We start from the raw sequence: 21,411 nt of genomic DNA on the forward strand, positions 1-21,411 counted from the left end.
GGTTAAAAACTCACAATCCTTGGACCTGATCAAATATTTTTGATCCACAGAGTGGTATTTTTTTAATATAAATAAAATTTTTAGTTAGGATAGTTTTAGACTTACCCAAAAGTTGCAAAGATAGTACAAAGAGTACCCATATATTCGTCACACAGTTTCTCATGTTGGTAACATCTTACATTTATATTTATATTTATAATACATGTATCACAACTAAGGAACTAACATTAGAATTGTTAACTAAGCTCCACGCAGTATTCAGATTTTTTGAGTCTTTCCCTAAAGCCCCTTTTCTGTTCCTGGATTCTATCCAGGATACTACATTACATTTAGCCATCATATCTCTTTATGATCCTCTGGGCTATGATGTTTTCTCAAACTTTTCTTGTATTTGACGACTTTGACAATTTTAAGCAGTATTTGTCAAATATTTTGTACAATGTCCCTCAGTTTGGGTTTGCCTGATGTTTTTCTCATTGTTTGGCAGGGGTTATGTGTTCTTGAGAGGAAGACAGCAGAGGCGAAGTGACATTTTCATCATCCCATATCAAAGATACATGCCATGCCAAGACTTATCATTGTTGATACTAACCTTGATCACCTGGCCAATGTAGTGCTTGCCTGTTTTTTCCATTAAGTTGTTCTTTCTACCTCCCTTTCCATATTGTTTTCACTCTTTGGCCGAAAGTCACCTAGCGTACCCCACAGTTAACAGTGGGTAAGGGGTTCTACCTCCTTCAGGGGGAAGTCTCTACATAAATTATCTGGAATTCCACTGCATGGGACATTTGTCTATTTTCTATTTATTTATTCAATCATTTATTTATATCAGTCTGGACTTATGGGTATTTATTTTATACTTTTGGTTATAATCCAGTACTCTTCCATTTATTTTGTGACTCCAATTCCAGCTTTGGTGTTCTAGAGTTCTTTTAGGTTGCCTCCAGTGTTCCTTGGGCATCCCCCCAAGCCTGTGGTTTTATTGAAGACATCCGTTCTTTCTGGCACTACAGGGTATACGAGGCCATCTTTTATATTCCCTGCCCTCGCCCTAGAATCAGCCATTTCTCCAACGAGGCCTGATTCCTGTTATTGAAGAATGGTATTAGAAACTAAGATCGGAGTGTTGTGTATATTTATTGCTACCAGAGCATTTAAAATTTTTTAATGTAAATTTTTAAAAATTAACCTGTCATCTTATAGAAAGTCAACTTTTCCAAGCTGAGTTAACTATGTGAAAATAAATTAACATGTTGAAAAATTTTAATGTTTTTAAATTAATTGTCAACATTTAACGATGAACAGATTTCACAGTGGAATCTAGACTACTACAAAGTCTGGCAGTCCTGGGCACATAGTCCTGCTCAATAGCAGATCAACCCAGGCAGAGTGGCTCTTTTCTTTCCCTGCAGAAAGCACTCTCATGTTGTCACTGGATGCACTGCTCCCTATTGTATCACACCTAGCCAACTTTACTTTTTTACTTCCTTCTGACCCTTAAAGGCATTTGATTTGGGGTTCTGGTTCAGACTGTATTCAAGGAGGTAATTTACAGATGCACAACTTAGTCTGTGACTTTAGCTGAACTTTGATCCCAGAGATCAAATATTAGAGCTATATTTCTGGTTTCATCCCTCTTACCAGTAACCCTCATTGGATCTTTTTTTAAAGATTTTATTTACTTACTTATTTATTTGAGAAAGAAAGACAGCACTAGTGGGGGAGCAGAGGGAGAGGGAAGGGGACAAGCAGACTCCCTGCTGAGTGTGGAGCCCAAAGCCCAGTGGGGGACTCCAAGATCGTGAACCTGGGCTGAAGTCAGAGACTTAACCCACTGAGCCACCTCGGCACCCCTACCCTCACTGGAACTTACATGCAAGTGCAATGACTCAGCATTTCTTGCTCTGTCCCTGCCTTAACCCTCCCAGCTCAGGTGTAAAGAGTCATTTGCATCTACCTGCTGGTTCCCCCTCAGGTTCAGGCTCCGTGGGTCTCTGCAATGCAGAGTTCGTCCTGACCTGCTTTGGCAAGTTTCCTTTCCTTAGACACTGCCTGGAGAAGATTCCCCCAACAGTGATACCCTTGACTCAGATTTATTTTCTCCTGATCACTGTGCCCTTTAGGCTCTTCAAAGCACCCTTCAAGTCATCATTTTATCTGGCTCTAACACCCTTTCCAAAAAGGACCCATTACTTTATACTGTCTTCTCCGTCTCCCCTGTCTGCCTCCATCATGTATCTCAGGAGTATTTGTGAGTCAATCCTAGCATATTTCCAACTTTGCTAAGCTTGGGAAACTACCTGTCTGACACCTTTCTATTTAGATGAAAATAGATACTTAATACAAATATACAGTACAGTTTGAGGAGGTGCTTCTTTCGCAGTATGAGTGAAAACCTGATAGAAAAAATACATTTCTGTCTGCAATCCGCCAGGTGTGAAGAGATAAAAATATCAACTTTCACTACAGCCTTATAGCTTTGGACATGACAAGGTTAAATGTGGGCCTATAGCAATTCCCCGGGCAAACTTTCCACGGTTTTCAGGCTGTGACTCAGGGCCGCTGCTTGGGGATGGGAAAACAAGAGCAACCCAACCAGGCATAGTCTTCCCCTCCCCCACTTTATATGGTCATTTGTTTGTGTATTCACTCTACACATACTCACTGAGACCATCATGTAGTGTTATGTATTTGATGCCAGGGAAAACTGAAGTAAAGGTACATTCCCAGATATTACAAAATTTTCATTCTAGTGGGTGACCAAAAATGAACAATTAGAAGACAATGTAGTAAATATTATCATGAGATAAGTATAGGGTATCATGATATGCCTCCCCTGCCCAGGGTGAGGTGGATAAAGAGGCTATCCTAGAAGAAGTGATACAGTAGTTGAGCCTTGAATAATAATAAACTGGAGGTAGCCAGACCAAAGGGGGAAGTTGAAGAAGAGGATTTCCAGCTGCCAACTCTTCATTATGTGGCAACTCCCAGAAGTGAGCACAAGAGGATCTTAGCTCCAGAGGACTGGAGTATTGTATGTAAATTAGGAGGCTCCAGAGGTGATGATGGAGAGATACACATGGTGGAAAACATAGAGGGTCTTGCCTGCTGTGTTAAGTAGCTCTAATTTTACCTTAAAGCAGTAGGAAGCTGCTTTAGAGTTTAATGGAGAAAGATGAATGAACATGCTGGTTAGATTTGTGTATTAGGAAGATCATTTGCATTTTAGGAAGATCATCTGTCTGCCAGGTGGAGACTGCAAAAATCCAAGAGTAGAGGGGATCCCTGGGTGGCTCAGCGGTTTAGCACTGCCTTCGGCCCAGGGCCTGATCCTGGAGTCCTGGGATCGAGTCCCATGTCGAGCTCCCTGCATGGAGCCTGCTTCTCTCTTTGCCTCTGTGTGTGTGTGTGTGTGTGTGTGTCTGTGTCTCATGAATAAATAAATAAAATCTGTAAAAAAAAAAAAAAATCCAAGAGTAGAGTAGGGGAAGCTCTAGCACCACACAGAAGACGCACCAGACAGAAGACGGTGGTGGCTGGAGCTAGGGAAGTAGCAGTGGGGATGGAGAGAGAATATAGACTAGAAACTATTCTGCCAGGATTTGGTATTAATTGCCCTTCACACAATGGGAGAAAGATTCTGCCGGTGAACAGAGAAAAGTTTTTACTTGGAAGACACTCACCACATTATCTATCATCCATGACAAGGAGGCTGAGTCATTTTGGGTCTCCTGATCAAAGTGCAGGTACTTCTATCCAACTCTCCAATACTAATGAAGTTCATTAACATCTTGTTCTCGGCTCACTTCCATCTCATTTGACCTGTGTGATTTTCAGCAAACTCAGCATGTCTGAACTAGCTACAGTTTTGTTGTTGTTGCTGTTGTTGTTTTGTTGTTGTTGTTTACGGCTTTTATTGCCAGTCTAGAGTGAACAGTTGTCTTCCTCAGGTTTTCCTGGGTCTTTCTCAGTCTACCTCCACCTCCATGCCATGATGGCAGAGGGTGAAGGCAGACATCCTGGAGACTGAGAGGCTAAGAACAGCTCCGGCAGCAGAGAAGTGACAGGGGGGAGCAGAAAGAAGTGTGACAGGCAGGCACATTGTATTTACAGTCGCTCCTTTGGGTGGCTGAAACAGCACTTCCTCTGCCCCGCAAATGGCACGTCTGAAAGAATTAACAATCTGTTTAGAACGTATAATCACATGCTAGTCTATTTTCCTTCGGTCCAACCACTGTGATTGTAGGTCAGAGGGCAGCACAGGGGGCGCCGGGGAAGGGCAGAAGGAATTGGAGAACAGAGTAGTAGCCAGTTTATTTCTAACCATTTGCAGCTGTCAGCTTGTTTGGGGGCTTTTTTTTTTTTTAGGCAGAGGAACAAAGTCTTGCTACATGGGATTGTTTTCCTTGGCATGACGAACAGACACTTTCTTGAGGAACGCACTGAGATAACACAAAACATCTGCTTAGAGGAATCAGTCCTGCAGCTGACTTTTCATCAGCGAAAGCATGAGGCTTCTTTAGATAAATATATATGTGTGTATATATACACATACATGCATTTTGCAGGAGGCAGGAGAATGTGGATGGGATGGGCAGCAGAGTAAGCTAAGAGGAGGGAGATGTGTATTTTTAAGAAACAGATCTGTGTTATTAGTTTTTTTCATTGTTTGTTTTCCTCATGATCCAATTGCATTTTGTTTTGCAAGTGTTTTGGAAATGGTATGTTCTCAGCCACACTGCCAGAGGAGGTCTGTTTTCTTTTCCCACGTGTGTGGGATGTTGTTTTTATTCATGAACTATTGAGAATGAGTGAATTTGATGACTTGAACAGGGAGTTTCATATGCACACTCCTCAGTTATCAGGCTCCAAAGACAAAAAGGACAGCACAAATGCCCTCAGACAGGAATGACTGTTTTAAGGAGAAATGTGGGTATTTCTGACTGTTATACAGGTGTGTCAGGGGTCCCCAAAGAATTGGCCAGAACATTAGGTTTCATCTTGTGGCATGTGGCAACTCTCAGGATGTTCCCCAAATCCACTTTCTAGGAGAGGCTGCCCTCGGAAGAAAAGTAACTTCCTCTGCCCTTGCCCAGGAAAGGGATGAGGAGGAGCCAAGACTTCCTAACCACAGTAACATTGGCTGTTATTTACTGAGTGCCTCCTGGGTGCATGCTGGCACCATGCTTCGTGTTTAATTCTCATGATCTCCCAGAGGCCTAGGTATTAGTATCCCCATTTCTTGGATAAGGAAATGAACCTCTTAGAAGTTAGCAAATGTCTACAAGAACAAGCAGCATGGAAGTTCCACAACCAGATTGTGAACTCGACTGTCACCAGAGCCAGATGCTCAGCCACTGTCCTCAACCCTGGATAACACATGTGTTTAGGGAAGTAAGAGCCAAACCTCCCTTCTCCACCTTCATCTTTTTTTTTTTTTTTTATATTTATTTATTTGAGAGAGAGAGCACACAAGTGGGAGGGAGGAGGAGCAGAGGCAGAGGGAGAGGGAGAAGCAGGCTCCCTGCTGAGCAGGGAGCCTAATGCCAGGCAGGGCTCCATCCCAGGACCCTAGGAATATGACTTGAGCCGAAGGCAGATGCTCAACCAGTTGAGCCACCCAGGCCCCCTCCATCTTCGTCTCTACACCTCTGTGGTCCAGGTCCAACCCAGTATGATCATGGATCACAGTCTTATCCTCAAGCATTGGGCATTCTCTTCAAAAGAAAAGTGAGAAAACGATGAGAACAGGAATGCACTGCAGCTAACACAGAGACTCCCCCTGGGCCTTGTTGGAGTTTGAGACCTTTGTCTCCAGTCAGTGGCCCTGTCATTCAAAGCATTTCTGCATTCTCTGAGGAACTCTTTCCCTTTGCAGCTTCCATAACAGCATAAAAAAGAAAACAGCCATTTAGACAGTTTATTTTCTTTCAGGGGTGTCTGAAAAGGAAGGGTTGAATGGGGCATCTGCTTCGTGCAAGAGAGGAGAGAGGAAGGAAGGAGGAAGAAGAAAATGGATTGAAGCTCAGAAATTACTGGAATTTTTATTAAATTTTGTTTGGGAGAAAGAAGATTTACTAAGGCAGAGATAAAAGGCAAATCCACATGGGGCCCCAGAGAAATTATTGTATTCCGTGCTCGATTTAGCTCTTGTACTGAATGTGGCTTGGAGATCAGAAAGTTGTGGTTAGGCACATTCATAAACTCTGCAGGGCTCTGTCAGGTGCTGGTTCCCTGCCGAGCACCACCACGTCTTCCTGAACCGCAGACACAGAGCTGGGGACTGCCTGTCGGGCCTTCCGGGAGTCCCTGCAGAGACCAAGCTCCATCACATGACCCAAGACCATCCAGATCCAAAGTCGTGTGTGTGTGTCTGCCTGTCTGTCTACCACCTCTTTAGAGAATACTCTTCTGAAGACATCTTCTCATTTTGGGACAACTTCTTAAAGTCTGAAAATTCCCAGCTTGACTCTGAGAGTCATGGGATGTGGCTCGGGGTGGTAGAGGTAGGGGATGCCCTGATATTACAAATCACTTAAAGACCTTCTGATCAAAGGTTGTTTTCTACGTTAATCAGTACATATCTGTCTGGGATTATGGTCACATGGTTTGTCTTAGTTATAATAAGACTAGTCAAAGTTTAACTCCAAACCCTTCAGATGTGCAGTCTACTTCAGTTAGGACTACTGGTTAATATCGTCTACCATTAACTTTCTAATTGAGTACAGTAACTGAAAATTAACTATCAGCATCTGGAAAAATACATTGAAAGGCAAAGAAGGGAGGTTTTAATGATAAGAAAAGAGGAGTTTCATGTTTTTTCTTCCCACCCCTTAGGTAAGATCAAAATGTTCTTATCAGAGAACTCTCCTTCCTTTTCACCAAAAGCAGTGTGCAGTCTCCCATGCCAGGACCATATCAGGACCCTGGCAAAAGGCTATCATTTCTGCTCTGGGCTTTTTCCTCCCCCAGAGAGGAGATGATAGACTCACATCTTGACTGAATAAGATCACTGCTCTTTTATGATTCAGTTTTGATGGATGAGTATTCCCTACTTAGCCCTGTGCCAGGTACTTTTAAAGGCAGATTCAAAATGTAAAACAATCTCTTTGTTCAGGGAACTTACAATAATACAAGACGTAAGTATGAGAAGCTTGTAGAAAATAATGTAAGGCAGAACATAGCACAGTGCTCGATTGAGTACTTGCCACTCTGAGCTCTTTGTAAGTTCAGAATTGATATGTCAACACCCAAACTGCTCTCCTGAAAATAAATTTGCAGGAGGAATTTAATCCCAAAGTATGTTCCAAAGAACTTTGGGTCTATGGGATACTAAAAGCAATGGTTCACGAGAGAGTGCTTACTGTCTGCAAGGCATTAGGCAGAGCCTTTTTTAAAAAAATATTTTATTTATTTATTCATGAGAGACACACACACACACACAGAAACAGAGGGAGAAGCAGGCTCCATACAGGGAGCCTGACGTGGGACTCGATCCCGGGTCTCCAGGATCATGCCCTGGGCCGAAGGCGGCGCTAAACCGCTGAGCCACCCAGGCTGCTCAGGCATAGCCTTTTATGTGTATGTGTATTTAATCCTCATAATAACCTCTCAAGCTACAGATAACGTTAACCTCCCTGTTTCTTTCTGTGTGGAGAAACTGAGGCTTATCTGACTGCATTGTGAGTAGGAGGTAGAGTGAGATAGAAATGAAAGCTGGGAAGGATGATTACAGGCTCTGTGTTTTAAACCAATAGATATTATGGGGGAGAGGTGGGTTCAGAGTAAAACAGGACTTTTTGCTACAGGAATCCTCAGGTTCTTTCCTATGCAGAGATAAACCTCTATGAAAGCAACATTTTTGCAAATACATTTGATCTCCTGACCCTCTTTTTATAGCCACGGTTATCCTAAATTAGTGAGTTTTAAAACATGCCTTGGGAAATACGGAAGTGGAGGGTCAGAGGTATCTTACTCACCAAGAGAAGCAGAGAGATGAGAGGTTGGATGTAGTCCTGAGCTGGGTCAGTGATGCCACGTGCCCACATAGACTGGCCTTTGCCCAGACCCCGCCAGTGTACGGCTCCCTTTTAGGTGCAGACCATTACCGTAACAAGCCTCGTGTCCATTTGTGATGATTCATTAGCCTGTCATTCTTCCTACTGCTGGTCTGTAGCCAGTTAAAGCAAACAAACACACATTTTTAGGCTTCTTCTCTATAAGTCAGGTCCTGGGCTAAGTGCAGGTTGTAAAATGGGGATCTGTTCCCTGCCACCATGGAGCCCTTAGTAATACGATGCAGAAGAAAAACCCTGAGTTTTAGAGCCAAACCATTACCTCCTTCTGGCTGTGGGGTCAGGGGTAAACACTTTAACAGAGCTAAGCCTCAGTCACTTTAAAAAACAAAACAGTCAGGCACCTGGTGGCTCAATCCGTTTAGCAGTCAAGCGGCAGACTTTTGATTTGGGCTCTCGGGTCATGATCTCACGGTCCTAGGATTGAACCTCAGGTCAGTCTCCATCTCCAGCAGAGAGTCTGTTTGAGGATTTCTCTCCCTCTGCCCCTCCCCCTGCTTGTGCACATGTATTCTAAAATAAATAAATAAATAAATAAATAAATAAAGTAAATCTTAAAAACAACAGGACTGCAATAATAATACCACTGCTCAGGGTGTTGCTGGGACACACTGCATATCAGGCATCACCTACAGCTCCCTTTCCTTTGGCTATTTAATGGAGATTGGATACTCCTTAGCAGCACCCATAGATTGATCAGTTTTCATGAGCTGACCCCTCAAGGGAGGGAGTGGATCAGCAGGGCTGAGTCTTGCCCCATCTTGCTGCTGTGAAGCCAGTTACACAGGGTAAGGTAGTTCCAGAGTCCACCAAAGGGGTGGACATCCAGTTCTCTACATCCAAAGGAGTGATCTCTTCTACTTCCCGCCTTCTGAAGGCTTATTTAAAACACACATACAGACACACATGCCACAAAGAGAACACATTTCTCCTTGAAGGCAGTAGAGTGTATTAGCTGACCTCTTATCACCTTGAACCTGTGACTGCCAAGGATTAGACTTTTTTCAAACTTCTCTCACTTCCCACCACTTCTTTTTTTAAATCATATTTCTGTACCACCAAAAGTAACCTTTGGTGGCCTCGTTACACTTAGCAATTGAGCTCAGCCTCTATCCTTGGCAGAGAAAAAGTGTTATGTTCCAAACATAACCAGATCTTTTGGTGTTTAGAATCAGGCTTGGGACACCTGGGTGGCTCAGTGGTTAAGTGTCTGCCTTCCAGCTCAGGGTGTGATCCTAAAGTCCTGGGATCGAGTCCCACATCGGACTCCCTGCATGGAGCCTGCTTCTCCCTCCGCCTATCTCTCTACCTCTCTCTCTGTGTGTCTTTCATTAATAAATAAATAAAATCTTAAAAACAAACAAACAAACAAAAGAACCAGGCCCTGCCACTTTGTTAGCTAAATAGCCTGGGACAAGTGAATCTGTGCTTCAGAGCTTCAGCGTTAGTCATCTGTGACATATGAGTAGTAAAGCCTACTTTGCAGATAGGTTGTAAAGGAAACAGATGTTGACCCTTGGTGTTGTTACTCTGTGGGTTACAGGGCTCCCCGTCTAATGGGCACACACTTAGAGGGGTTCCATCACCTCTAGGACTTGAGCTTCTCTGAAAGCTCCAGATCCTTCCCCAGCCCGGTGGCTTTTTGCTCCCTCCTCAGAATAGAAAACCACCATAATCTCTGGGAGGGGCTACCCACCACCTCCTTCCCAGCTTTACCTCACCTCCATCCCTAAATCCCGGCATCTGTTGCCCAGACAGCTGCCACGCTGTGCCCTAGTCTCTCCCTGGGTTCATTTGATAGGCACCACTTTGTTTTTGAAGAAAAGCTAGTATCGGTGCCGGGCCCCAGGGAAGCAGATCTTGCCTCTGCCAGCTGCCAGTCATCTTCTGTCTCTCTCATCGTGCCCTGGGGGTCCCAGGTGATCCCATTACAGAGTATCTCACCAGACAGCTGCCACTGGGACCCCGTGGAGGGAATGGACAGGGATCAGGAGCATACCCTAAGCACACTCGGCAATTCTGCTGAAAGGCTGGCAGCTATGTCTGCCTTTTCTTGATAAAGGTAATATTAATATATTCCTTATAACAACAGCTAAATGCTCCAGGCCTTACAGTGCAGAGCGGAGTTGGGGGCGGGGGGTGTCACTCCCATTTAGTGTTCTAGGCACTGTCGAAGGATTTTACTCATGGTAACAGCCTCCTACTCATGCAAGGAAGGCCTTATTATGCCCCTTCTTTCATAGATGAGAAACCAAAGTTGCATGGGCACCACTTCTAATACAACCCCTGGAATTTTTATCAGCATCTAACCCTCACAACTGTTGGAATTTTCATTTACATATGGAAGAACTGAAGCTCAGAGAGGTTCGATCTCTCTCGCCCATGGTCAGACAGCTGGAAAAGTTGCAGAGCAGGAATTCAAAGTCTGTTTAACTTACAACATGTCACCACTTAAGGACAATGTAAATAACAAGAGTTTCAACAGTGTTTGAGAGGGAGAAAGGAAGTAGGCTCATGGATGAACTGTGTTGCTTTGACCAGCTGGCAGTAGTGGTCGTCAGACAGGAAATCTGGGTGCCTTCTCTGGCCACATAATCCACTCTTACCTTCGTCAAGGAGATGAAGTGGTCATAAGTGTAATGCAAACTATCTTTGGAGTTGATTGCATTTGCTCACCTCAGAAACAGTGAATCTCAGGAAAATTCAGATCAAAATTTGCACATTGGTAGCCTATAGGCCACATTAAGCTAGAAAGATGTCTTGTTTTAACTACTGATATTTTTTAAAATTTCAATTGCTAATGTTTTATAAATGTAGCCAGTTTACATAGAACTCCCAATTTCTGAATTATCTTGAAAAATCGGAAGTTCTAACAGCCCTGAGCCTCTGTTCCCATATGGTGACCATTGGCTTGAGTTTTGCCACAGCTACTCCCTTTGAGGAGAAGGTGCTTCCCAATTTGCTACCATCCCCACTGCCCCCCTATTACTCTGTGTCAGGGAGTACCCATCTCCTCGTAGCATTGCCTTCCTCTTACCAGTTCTCTTATATTAGATGTAAGAGGAAAATGAACTTCCTTGTGCTCTAGAAGTAGAAGGTGGGGGAAGCAAGAATAAAGAACATACATTTCTGTGTAAAATAAATATTTAACATTTATATATAAATAAAACTGAATATATATATTCAGATATATGTATATATGTAACCAAAAGAAACAAACCTGGCCCTCTTCATTTTTTTTTTTTTTTGGTCTCTTCCTGATCATTGTTGGTATTTAAATGTAGCAGCATTATTAGCCACTTTTTAGATAGTGTCTAATGCAGCTGCCCACATAGAGCCAGACATATCTATAGGCTGGCCTGGAAGCTCAGATCCAGGATGGTTCTCCAGCCTTACACATGTGTTCCTGGGCTTCCAAAGCTTTCCCATCATGGCTTTGTTCTTTTTCTTTCTTTCTTTCTTTTTTTACTTCTCTAGGTGTTCCCTTCCCAAAGAACTTCCTTCAGATCTGCAAGAAGATTCTGTGCCGCCTTTTCCGAGTCTTTGTCCACGTCTACATCCACCACTTCGACCGGGTCATTGTGATGGGTGCAGAGGCCCATGTCAACACCTGCTACAAGCACTTCTATTACTTCGTCACAGAGATGAACCTCATAGACCGCAAGGAGCTAGAGCCTTTGGTAAGTGTCACTATGCATTGAGAAACCCAAGCTACTACCTCCAGGAACTCAGCCATTTGTCACAGCACACTGCCAGACCCATTCAAAATACTCATCCATGGCAAGCCATTAGCCAGAAGACTGCAGCATTAGATAGGAGTTAGAGGTCAGTGTAAGGGTCAGAAGATGCCAAGATGTCCACAGCCACCAAATAAGAGTCTTACATTTCTCTTTGAGTGGTGGCAGAATGTAGTAGGATTGTAATGGTTTGGGCCAGAGGGAGTTGCCTTAATTCTAGCTCCAAAACCAGCCACCTATTTACATAATACCTTAAATGAGCATCTTTGATCTCTTATGTCATCTGTTACCCCTCTATTCAAAGATATTCAGAAATATCCCTTCAGTTGGTAAACATATATTTAGTACCTCCTGTGTGTCCACTGCTAGGCATGCAAAGTGAAGCACAACTTCCTTGAAGTAGCTTTGAATCCAGAGTTGGAGATAGATAGTAAGCTCCAGGTGAGAATACAGTATCTCTAGGACTTTTTTTTTTAAAGATTTTTAAAAATATTTTATTTATTTATTAGAACACAGAGAGAGAGAGAGAGAGAAGAGAGAGAGAGAGAGAGGCAGAGACACAGGCAGAGGGAGAAGCAGGCTCCATGCAGGGAGCCTGACGTGGGATTCGATCCCAGGTCTCCAGGATCATGCCCTGGGCTGAAGGTGGCGCTAAATCGCTGAGCCACCCGGGCTGCCCTAGGACTTTGCTTTTCATACTGAATCTCTTGTGATGCAGTTTTAATAGGATGTATTAAAATCCAAAACATTTGATTTTAAGATTTTATTTATTTATTTATTTATTTATTTATGAGAGAGAGAGAGAGAGAGAGGCAGAGAGACAGGCAGAGGGAGAAGAAGGCTCCATGCAGGGAGCCTGATGCAGAACTAGATCCCGGGACTCCAGGATCACGCCCTGAGCCAATGGCAGGCGCTAAACCACTGAGTCACCCAGGGATCCCCAAAACATTTGATTTTTAAAAAAATTTACAATGATTGTTTAAGTGAATGGGGAGGTCCTTGTATTTTCTTCATAAGGTATTTTTACAGATGGACTCAATCTGTACTTTAGAAGCCGAAGAACCTTAAAACTCCCAACATCTTTTGTAACATGTAATATCTTCATGTGGATGCCCTCATCACAGCTATTTCTAGTCAGCTCTACTAAGTACTTTCTTAACCAATATAGTACAGTGCTTTATACTAAAATCATGGTTTTTTTTCCTTGAAACATTAGAAGTGTCAGTTTTGCAAAGTACAATTTACAGAGCAACTAACTTTCATCCAAGTCCATTTGAATAATGAGAAAAGCAAAGGCAAGGCTAGTCCTTACACCTTTTTCTTTATGTACATGTTTTTAAAATATAGGTTTTATTGTTATTTATGTATGGTGAGGCCAACAGATCAGGAAACCATTGCCATTGAAAAGATAAATTATTATACTCATAGATCCAAAGAGAAGGGGACACACCATATCATGAGGAGGGAGAGGGGGAGCACATGGGGAACTACCAGGGCTGGTCAGAGGCAAAGGTAGCAGGGAAAATGTGGGCCAAAGCCTTAATGTAGCCCCTCAGGGAAGGAACAGGTGAGTCAAACTAAACTAATTCCAGTGAGTCAAACTAGAATTGAATTGACTAATTTGAATCATTTCAGGAGGCTCTGGGGATTTGGGGCTGTCTTAATTGTGTGGAACCTGGCCCTGGGTGACTAGGGGAAGGTAATAGTAGCCCTAAGGGTGAGAGACATAGAAGAGGTGGTTGGGGTTATGGGCTTTGGATTTATTAGTTTGTATTAATTGGGGAGTAAATAGCTGGAGAGTGAGTTGTTTACTACATCAGGAATTGTCTAGTCCAGGAAGGAGCTGCCCTCCAAGGTTATAGCAAGGCTATGATGTTAAAGAATCAAAATACGAAAAAAGAAAAAGACATTTTAATATGGTACAGTACTTGTATCTGGCAAAAAAAAAGCTTATAGATCACCTTTAGAATTTCTCAACTTGAAATCTGTTATTGTGCTATGAAAGTACATAGTAAAAAAAATATTTTTGTTTGCATCACCAGGAGTTCTGGAACAAAGCAAGACTTTCTGGGCACAAATAAGATATAACACTAGCTAAGGAAGTACTTTTTTTTCTTCATTTTCTTTTACAGTAGCTTTCTAGAAAATTCTTAGGGGCAGGAGCTAAGTTGTCTCTGAATTCAGTTGGACAAGTAGTGTGGAAACTGAAATGCTTCCTGATGAGTTCTCCTACTTTGTCCTGTTTAAAGGCAGGCATGGGTAAACAGTCACTACAAGAAGTAAAAGTTGTGCAAACATCTCAAGGGAGTTAAGAGCCTGGAAAGAGTTGATAAAGCTAATTTTAGAAAATGTCAAGGACAAAGGAAAGAGTGACTAGGGGCCATAGAAATGAAAAGGGTGGAGGAACTGTGAGGGGAAATACCTTCCCCAAAGGTCCACCAGAAGAAAAATGTTCTCCTAAGCACTCACTGTTTTAGTTTCACTGAGCTAGAGGAGCAGAAACACCAGATAGATAGAGCCAAAAGTCAATTTCTTCTATACATCTAGAAGCATAAAGGCCATTGTAAGACAAAGCTGAGTATGAGCTAGTAGAGAAGGCCTTTCTTTGCCATCAAAAAACTCTGTTATTTTCTATAACTGAAGAAGAGCCCCATGGATTCTAACACCTGGCAGTGCCTGGAGCTGCCTGGAAGTCGAGTCACAGACAGGCCTGGATGGCCCAATATTCCAGATGAAAGCCTCTTTGGAGGCCTGAGGAAAAACTGATTGGATTAACCAAGAGTTGTTAACAGTGGAAGTGAGCAAAAGGGTATCAGTTTTTTCCCCTAGAACCTTTTATTTCTTTAGATCTTGCTTGAAACAGTATCCTTCCTACCTTTATGTTTTCTTAATTATCATTGCAGGGTGATTAATTTTAATGCTTTTACATATTAACAAGTGTTTTCTGTGCTTAATTGTCTGAAATTATGTGTTCATTTTACAACCCAAAACCTATGAAGTAACAAAAAGATATTGAGAATGTTTCTGAGGACAATAATTATATAATGTCAGGCTCTGGATAGTTAGCATAGTCCAGTGTCCACTAAGAAGACTGTATTTGTGGATTGTTATTACTGAAATGAGCACGTTCAGTAGTTGATAGTGCTAGAACACCTAACTTCTAAGTTGGCTATAGCAATGAACATATTAAAATCAGCCAAAATATGCCAAATCAATACATTTTTATTTTATTTGCATCTATCAAATATCCTGTATATGCAACATAAGTTGTTCAGATGTTCTAAGGCATAAGAAAGATGCTTTCAAAAATTTACAGATGCAGTCTAAAAAATGGAAAATAATGACATACTAATCTTGAGCTCTTGAAGGATGATAAAGAAGTCAGGCATTTGGCTTCACATTCTAGCATACATTCTTTAGAATCTAAAGCAGCAAAGGGCCAGAAGGCCAGCCAGTTTCCTTTAGAATGTCAGCATTCCCAGAGTTCCCACACCTCCAGTGGGACATTCCTCATATCATGCCTTGGGATTCTACAGTGTAGAACTCAGAGACCCCTCCTCATGTTTCTCTCTGCCATGCTTCCGCCATGCACAGCCACCCTCTTCTGTTCCCAGAGCCTACCTTGTAACTTTTGTCTGATGTTGACTAAGCATCCAGCACACTGGTTGAGAATCTAGCACACCACAGGGTAGGAGATTCAGTCTCAGTGCTTAAAATAAGACTCAGACTCTCTGGTTCAAACTCTTCATTCACTAACTTGCAGTCTTGAGCAAGATAGTTGGTTTTTCAAAGCCTTATTTTCCTTATTCATAGAATGGGGATAATCATTGAATTGTAAAAATTAAATGGATTACTCACATGGTAAGTGCTTAAGAAATGTTGGCTGTTAAATGAGATAATGAATATAAAGGAGCTGGCACATAAGCGGAGGTACCCCAGTTCTCCCTTCTCAGCTCCCATGGCCTTTTGCCATCCTAACGATCCCCTAGGTAGCCTTGTAACATAGTTTATTGTATTTGTATTGGTGTCTCCTGTGGGATGGTCAACTCTTTGAGGGTTGGGACTATACAGGATATATGCTCTCATGTCCATGTTGCCAAGTACATACTAAATGCTTAATGTGTTTTGAATTAGGAAGAGTACTTTGGGGATGATGTGCCTCCATTCAAAGGAATTACACACCAATTATTTCTCCTTGGAGCCACCCTCATCTCAGAACATGCCAGCAGACTTACACTTATTTATTGTAGGAAATAAAGCTTCATCCTATTGGATTAGCAGTAGAGATTAAAAGCAAAATTAGTCACAGAGCAATGAAGGGATGCATCATCAGTCTTAGCCCTGAGAGAGAAAAATAGGACCCAAAAGTCCAGTCAGTTCTCTATTTTAGATTCTAACTAGATCACCTGGGTGGGGGGTTGTTGAACATTCTCATACTACTGTGTCCAGGTGACTAACCCTCCCCGATTTGGCACTAAAAGTTTCATGTCCTGGGAAAATTCTCAGTCCCCGGCAAACTGGGACAGTTGGTCACCGTCTCAGGCCTCAGAGTGGGAATACAATTTGGAATTCAGAAGCTGGGAAGAGGTCACTCTGGCCAGCGCAATGAGGAAGGCCAGTGTGTCCATCTCCCAAAGGGCTTGCCACATGGCTCCCACTGGGACCTGCTGGTCAGCAGCAGCCTGGGAACCCATTTCATCTGGTCTCCAACGGGGAGGGGGAGACTGGAGAGGAGACACAGACGTGACAGATTATCCATTTCTCATGTAAATGAAACAGCTGAAGATGACTTGAACTCAAACAAATTCACAGTTGGAGGAAACGAGCCCAAATGATGCTAGTAATTAGAAAATAGGCCAGGCCCTGATTGAATAAGCAGGCTGCTGTGGGCCCCTGGCAGCTTGAGTCAGCTGACAAAATTGAGCTAATCAGAATTATCATTAGCAAGCACAAATAACCAGCAGTGTTTTGTTGGCCTTTCACTACACACAAAAGCAGACTCAGAGAGGGCTGTTAGCAGTGCAGTTGCTGGTGAATAAAGAGCTGATGATGGGGGAGGAGAGAGGTTGAGGAGATGGGGAGGAAAGGCAGGAGGGTTGTATGCTCACCCACATGCACCTGCTGACCTCTGGGTGACCTTGGTCCAGAGCCTTCTCCTTCTCTCTCCAGGATTTCATTTCCTTATTTCTAACAATGAGGTGATTGTTATGCACCTACCTTGCAGAGGTGCTGCTGGGAAGCCAAATGTTATCAGGGGCTGCTCTTTTACCTTATAAGTGGGCCACTTGGGCTGTAGAAGCTCTTTGATCAAATCAGTGTTTCTTAATAGCGGTCATTACACCAGTTGCATCAGAATCTTCAGGAGGTGACATTTTAAAATGTGAGTCTCTGGGCCTCAACACAGATATGCCAAATCAGAATTGAGGTTACTGTCTACTACCAAGCACCCTGAATCTTCATCTCAAACTTACTGTGCATATGAATCACCTGGACGTGTTGCCAAAATGTAGATTCCAATCCAGTACACCTGGAGTGGGACTTGAGCGTGCACATTTTGCTCCCAGGTGATGTCAATGTACTGTTCCCAGACCACACTCTGAGGAGCAAGACACTACATGACAATTACTCTCAGATGTGAGAATTACTATTTTTAGCATTTCATCTCTTCTCTAGGATTAGAGGCTAGCTCAGTAGGATGAAAGTAAAGCAAAGAAGAAAAATCTTAAGGATCAGTATTGACCAAGAGTATTCCTGAAAATGTGAGTCCTGGAATGAGTAATGGGAATAAAAGGCACAGCAGAGGGAATATAGTCCATGATATTGTAATAGCGCTATATGGTGGCAGATAGCAAGGGAGCATATTGTAATGTATAAACTCGGCAATCACTATATTGCACACCTGAAACTAATGTGACATCGTGTGTCAACTCTATTCAAAAGAAAAGGCTGGTCATGAGTCATGCTGGGTGAAAATAAACGTCTTTCCCTTGGTCAAGTGTGAGTTTACAAAATGCTACATCATCTCCCGCCCTGAAGACCCACAGTGTATAATTGCAGATTAAAGGCTTTGAGAAGTCAATGCAGTGAAGAAATCGGTTCAGTTTTGTACGACCCACTCAATGTAACAACGTTTGACTCCTGAAATCTTTTTTTCTTTTGTTATCACTCGTTAACATTTTATAAAGATCATGATCAAAAAAAAAAAAAAAAGATCATGATCCATGAAGTAAACTTTGGACAACACTTCACCTATGTGATATGTCTCTAAATTTTGAGTTTTCCCTCCCTGCCTCCACCTGGGCCCCCACCCCACCCACCAGTGTTGCATGGGGGACAGAAGACGAAGATGGAAAGAGGGAGATGAGAGGGAGATGAAGCTCCTCACAGGGGAGGGCTTCACAGAAAGAAAAGAAACCTGGCCCTGTTCATTCTCACTCCTCGGTTCTCCTACATCATTGTAGGACACCCATCACTGAATTCTTAGCATGCACAAGGCACACAAGCATTTTCAAGAAATAAAAGTAGGTCCATTTCTTGAGTTCCAGCTATTCATTCCATTAAGCTCTTTACATATATTACTTTTCCTCACACTTGTTACCTTTACCTCAAACAGGTGTGGTTGGCAGTTTCTCCATACCTAAACTACATCCCTCTCTGCCATACTGCCATTCTGTCACACCAAAGCTCCTACTCCTCCCCCAGTTGGCTAATGATTGAGTTTCTTGCACCTAATGATTTTAAGCTTTAGTTCAAAACCACCTCTTTAACAATATATACCTTAGGACCAGGGTACTTTGGAGACCAAAGATTTGGAAAGCCTTGTTCCATAAAGTCCTCAGCACAACCCATCTAAGCACAGAATTGCTGACCTTCTATTCCCCTAAGAGGTGGCCAGGTCTTTCCTGCACTCCCCTCGAAGATGTTGGGTTGAGTGGAGTGTCCAAGGTTGGCCTGTAATGGCAAGATCAGATCAGGGCTGTGCAAAGAAGCAGAGCATCTCACATGAGCCAGAGCTACTCCCCAAAAGAGTCACTGTGGGCTTCTAAAAAGAACATTTTCTTTTAAACATCATCTGTGCAAAGTCCTCTGGGATGCTTCTTGTCAGGCAGTTTCCTTGACTTGCAGCCCAGTGGCTTAGACATGGGCACAGGGATTAAAGAAGAAAGGTCTTCAGCCTAGGAGTCTGGCAGTTGGGCCTCTACTACAGTGATGCTCCTGCTATTATGTTACTGCAGTAGTTGTCCAGCCCCGAGCAAGGCATGTAATACTTCTGGGCCTCAGTTTTCTCATATGTAAAAGAGCCCATAACAGGAGTCCCCGCAGCTTGAGTACTGAGATTATGATCTTTAGCATGTCCCCAGCTTCATCATCTCTGGTCCAAGGTGGCCTCTTCTTGTTTGGTGAGACTTTCATGGGTTAAAGCCCGCTATGGCATCAAAGGGGCACAGAGAGTAGCTGGAGTTTGCATTCCCGGAGCTTTGTCAATTTAGACAATGTGTATGTGTGTGTGTCTAACGTGGCATCAGCTGGTAGTGGTTGTTCAGGGCAACACAGCTGAGTGGGAATGCCAGCCAGAGACCATTTTAAGAGCCTTGGCAGACATACTGTAAAGTGTCAATTTGAAAAATAGCAAAGAAATGTGGGGTTATTTTCAATGAACTGCATTGTGCTGAGTTACTGGGAATGTGGCAAAATCAGCCACATGTCTTTTTCCAGTTCAGTTTATTTATTCTCTCCTGATGTCCAGAGACCTTTTGCTTCTGGTTCATCATCCTGTAGGATGATGATTGGCTTTAATTTTGGGGGTATTTTTTGGTTTTGGTTGGGTCAAGGATCAGATATGGTCTGTGTGTCCAGGACCAGTGGCTCTGAGTGCCCTCTCTGCTATCTCTGGCCATGCCCTCTGCTCCCCTCTTCACAGAGTTGCTGTGACAGAAATGCTCAAAGGAGCAAGCTGGTGGTGGTACAGACCACGTTGTGACTGTAGTTGGAGATAGATTACACAATTACCACGGACTAAACAATTCAACTTTCCCTGGATATGGAGTGGTCCCTCCTGGAGTAGGATGTTGAGGTAGTATTATCTTTACAATGTGTATGCATTTTTCATTTTGAAGCCTCTGTTTTAAGGGGGCAGATCTCAGTGATTTTAGAGCATATGAAATCTGTGGATTCTGTGTATGTAACATATCCAGCCCTGCGGGGACAAGCACCTCACTGCAAAGGGTTTCATGACCTTGATGAAAGATTTTGCTTGGAGTTTTTCCCATCTGGATTCCTCTACTCATTTGGATCTGAAAAGATTTTTGAAGTTTTTTTTTTTACTTCCAAGTTTTAAGAGAGAACAAAAGGGATTCATTGAAAAGAGATTATTCTTGACCATGGAATGGTCTATGTACATTTCATTAAACTTAAGCATATGTGTATGTATAATAACCATAAATAATTTTTAGCTGAAATTATCATGTGGATCTAGAGTTAATTTCAATCCCTTCTTATTAAGTATTAGCAAAGCCCAAAGCCCAGAAGTAACTAAGGAAATAAGTAAGAAACTAGTACCACCCTGGTCTCAATCAGATTCTTGTATTATCTTTTTTTTTTTTTTTTTCCTTAGGACCATTCTCTTCTTAACCCTAGGAACCATCCTGTTTTATCTGGATGTATTTACCCTATATCTCTGGATTGATTCCTTTGTATGGAGGTTAATATTCTAATCACAGTGAATTCCCAATTGTGGTTTAACTTTTAAAGTACAAAGTCTTAAAACACTATTAGTATATTTCCAAGGGCTCCTTGCTGGCTCAGCAGAGCATGTGACTCTTGATCTCAAGGTCATGAGTTTGAGCCCCACATTGGGCATAGAGATTATGAACACACACACACACACACACACACACACACACACACACACATATTTCAAAACTCTTATTGTTTCTGTTCCAGTTTGCCATTACATACTTCTGTGTAATGATTATCTTCCAGTTCTGCAGGTATGCCTGCCTCGGCAGCCTAAGAATGCCTGGGCTTACAAGTCACACACTGCCTTATCTCTTACCTTGGCTGAATGGGAATGGTTTTAGACTGCTTCTGATGTTTAGCGGAAGGGAATTATTTCTAGACCATTCAGTAAACATTTATTGCTTGCTGAGCATGTGCTGAAAATCAGGGCCCTGCTTTCAAGGAATTCATTGGAAGTTTCCCTCACTCTGTCTTTACTACAGCATCTCCCAAAGTATTTTTCCCAGAATCTGTTAATTCTAAGGGATGTCAAAAGGCATTATATGAAAGGGGAGTTCCCTGGTCAAGTAATCATGGGAAACAATGAGTCAATAAAGCTATTCTGGTGTCTTTAACACCCTAATGTGCGTCCTACCCCTCCAGGTAAAGCATGCGACAGACGTGCAGATTTATTTGATCAGGGAATTCTTTCTCTACAGAGTATTTTGCATATCCAAAGCTTTGAAATACCCTTTGGGAAATATTAACTATGCAGTGTTATATAATCTACCTTCTCTATTATGAGCTCAGTTCTCTTCTGGCTGCTGAGTGTCTGTTAAAAAGTATTTTTTAAAAACCTATATTCCAGACACTGCACTGAG

General features: G+C 42.6%; 1 protein-coding gene across 3 annotated transcripts in view; it reads left to right on the forward strand.

Annotated features, from left to right (window-relative positions):
• Positions 1 to 21,411, forward strand: part of MOB3B (MOB kinase activator 3B) — a 188,769-nt gene that overhangs the window by 147,529 nt on the left and 19,829 nt on the right. For all 3 annotated transcript variants that reach the window (XM_041762682.1, XM_041762684.1, XM_041762683.1), the window contains exon 3: positions 11,553 to 11,755. In XM_041762682.1, the coding sequence (XP_041618616.1) occupies positions 11,553 to 11,755 (203 nt within the window). The remainder of the gene's footprint in view (positions 1 to 11,552; positions 11,756 to 21,411) is intronic.

This window comes from Vulpes lagopus, chromosome 7 (assembly GCF_018345385.1).
Source record: "Vulpes lagopus strain Blue_001 chromosome 7, ASM1834538v1, whole genome shotgun sequence".
Lineage (NCBI taxonomy): Eukaryota > Metazoa > Chordata > Mammalia > Carnivora > Canidae > Vulpes > Vulpes lagopus.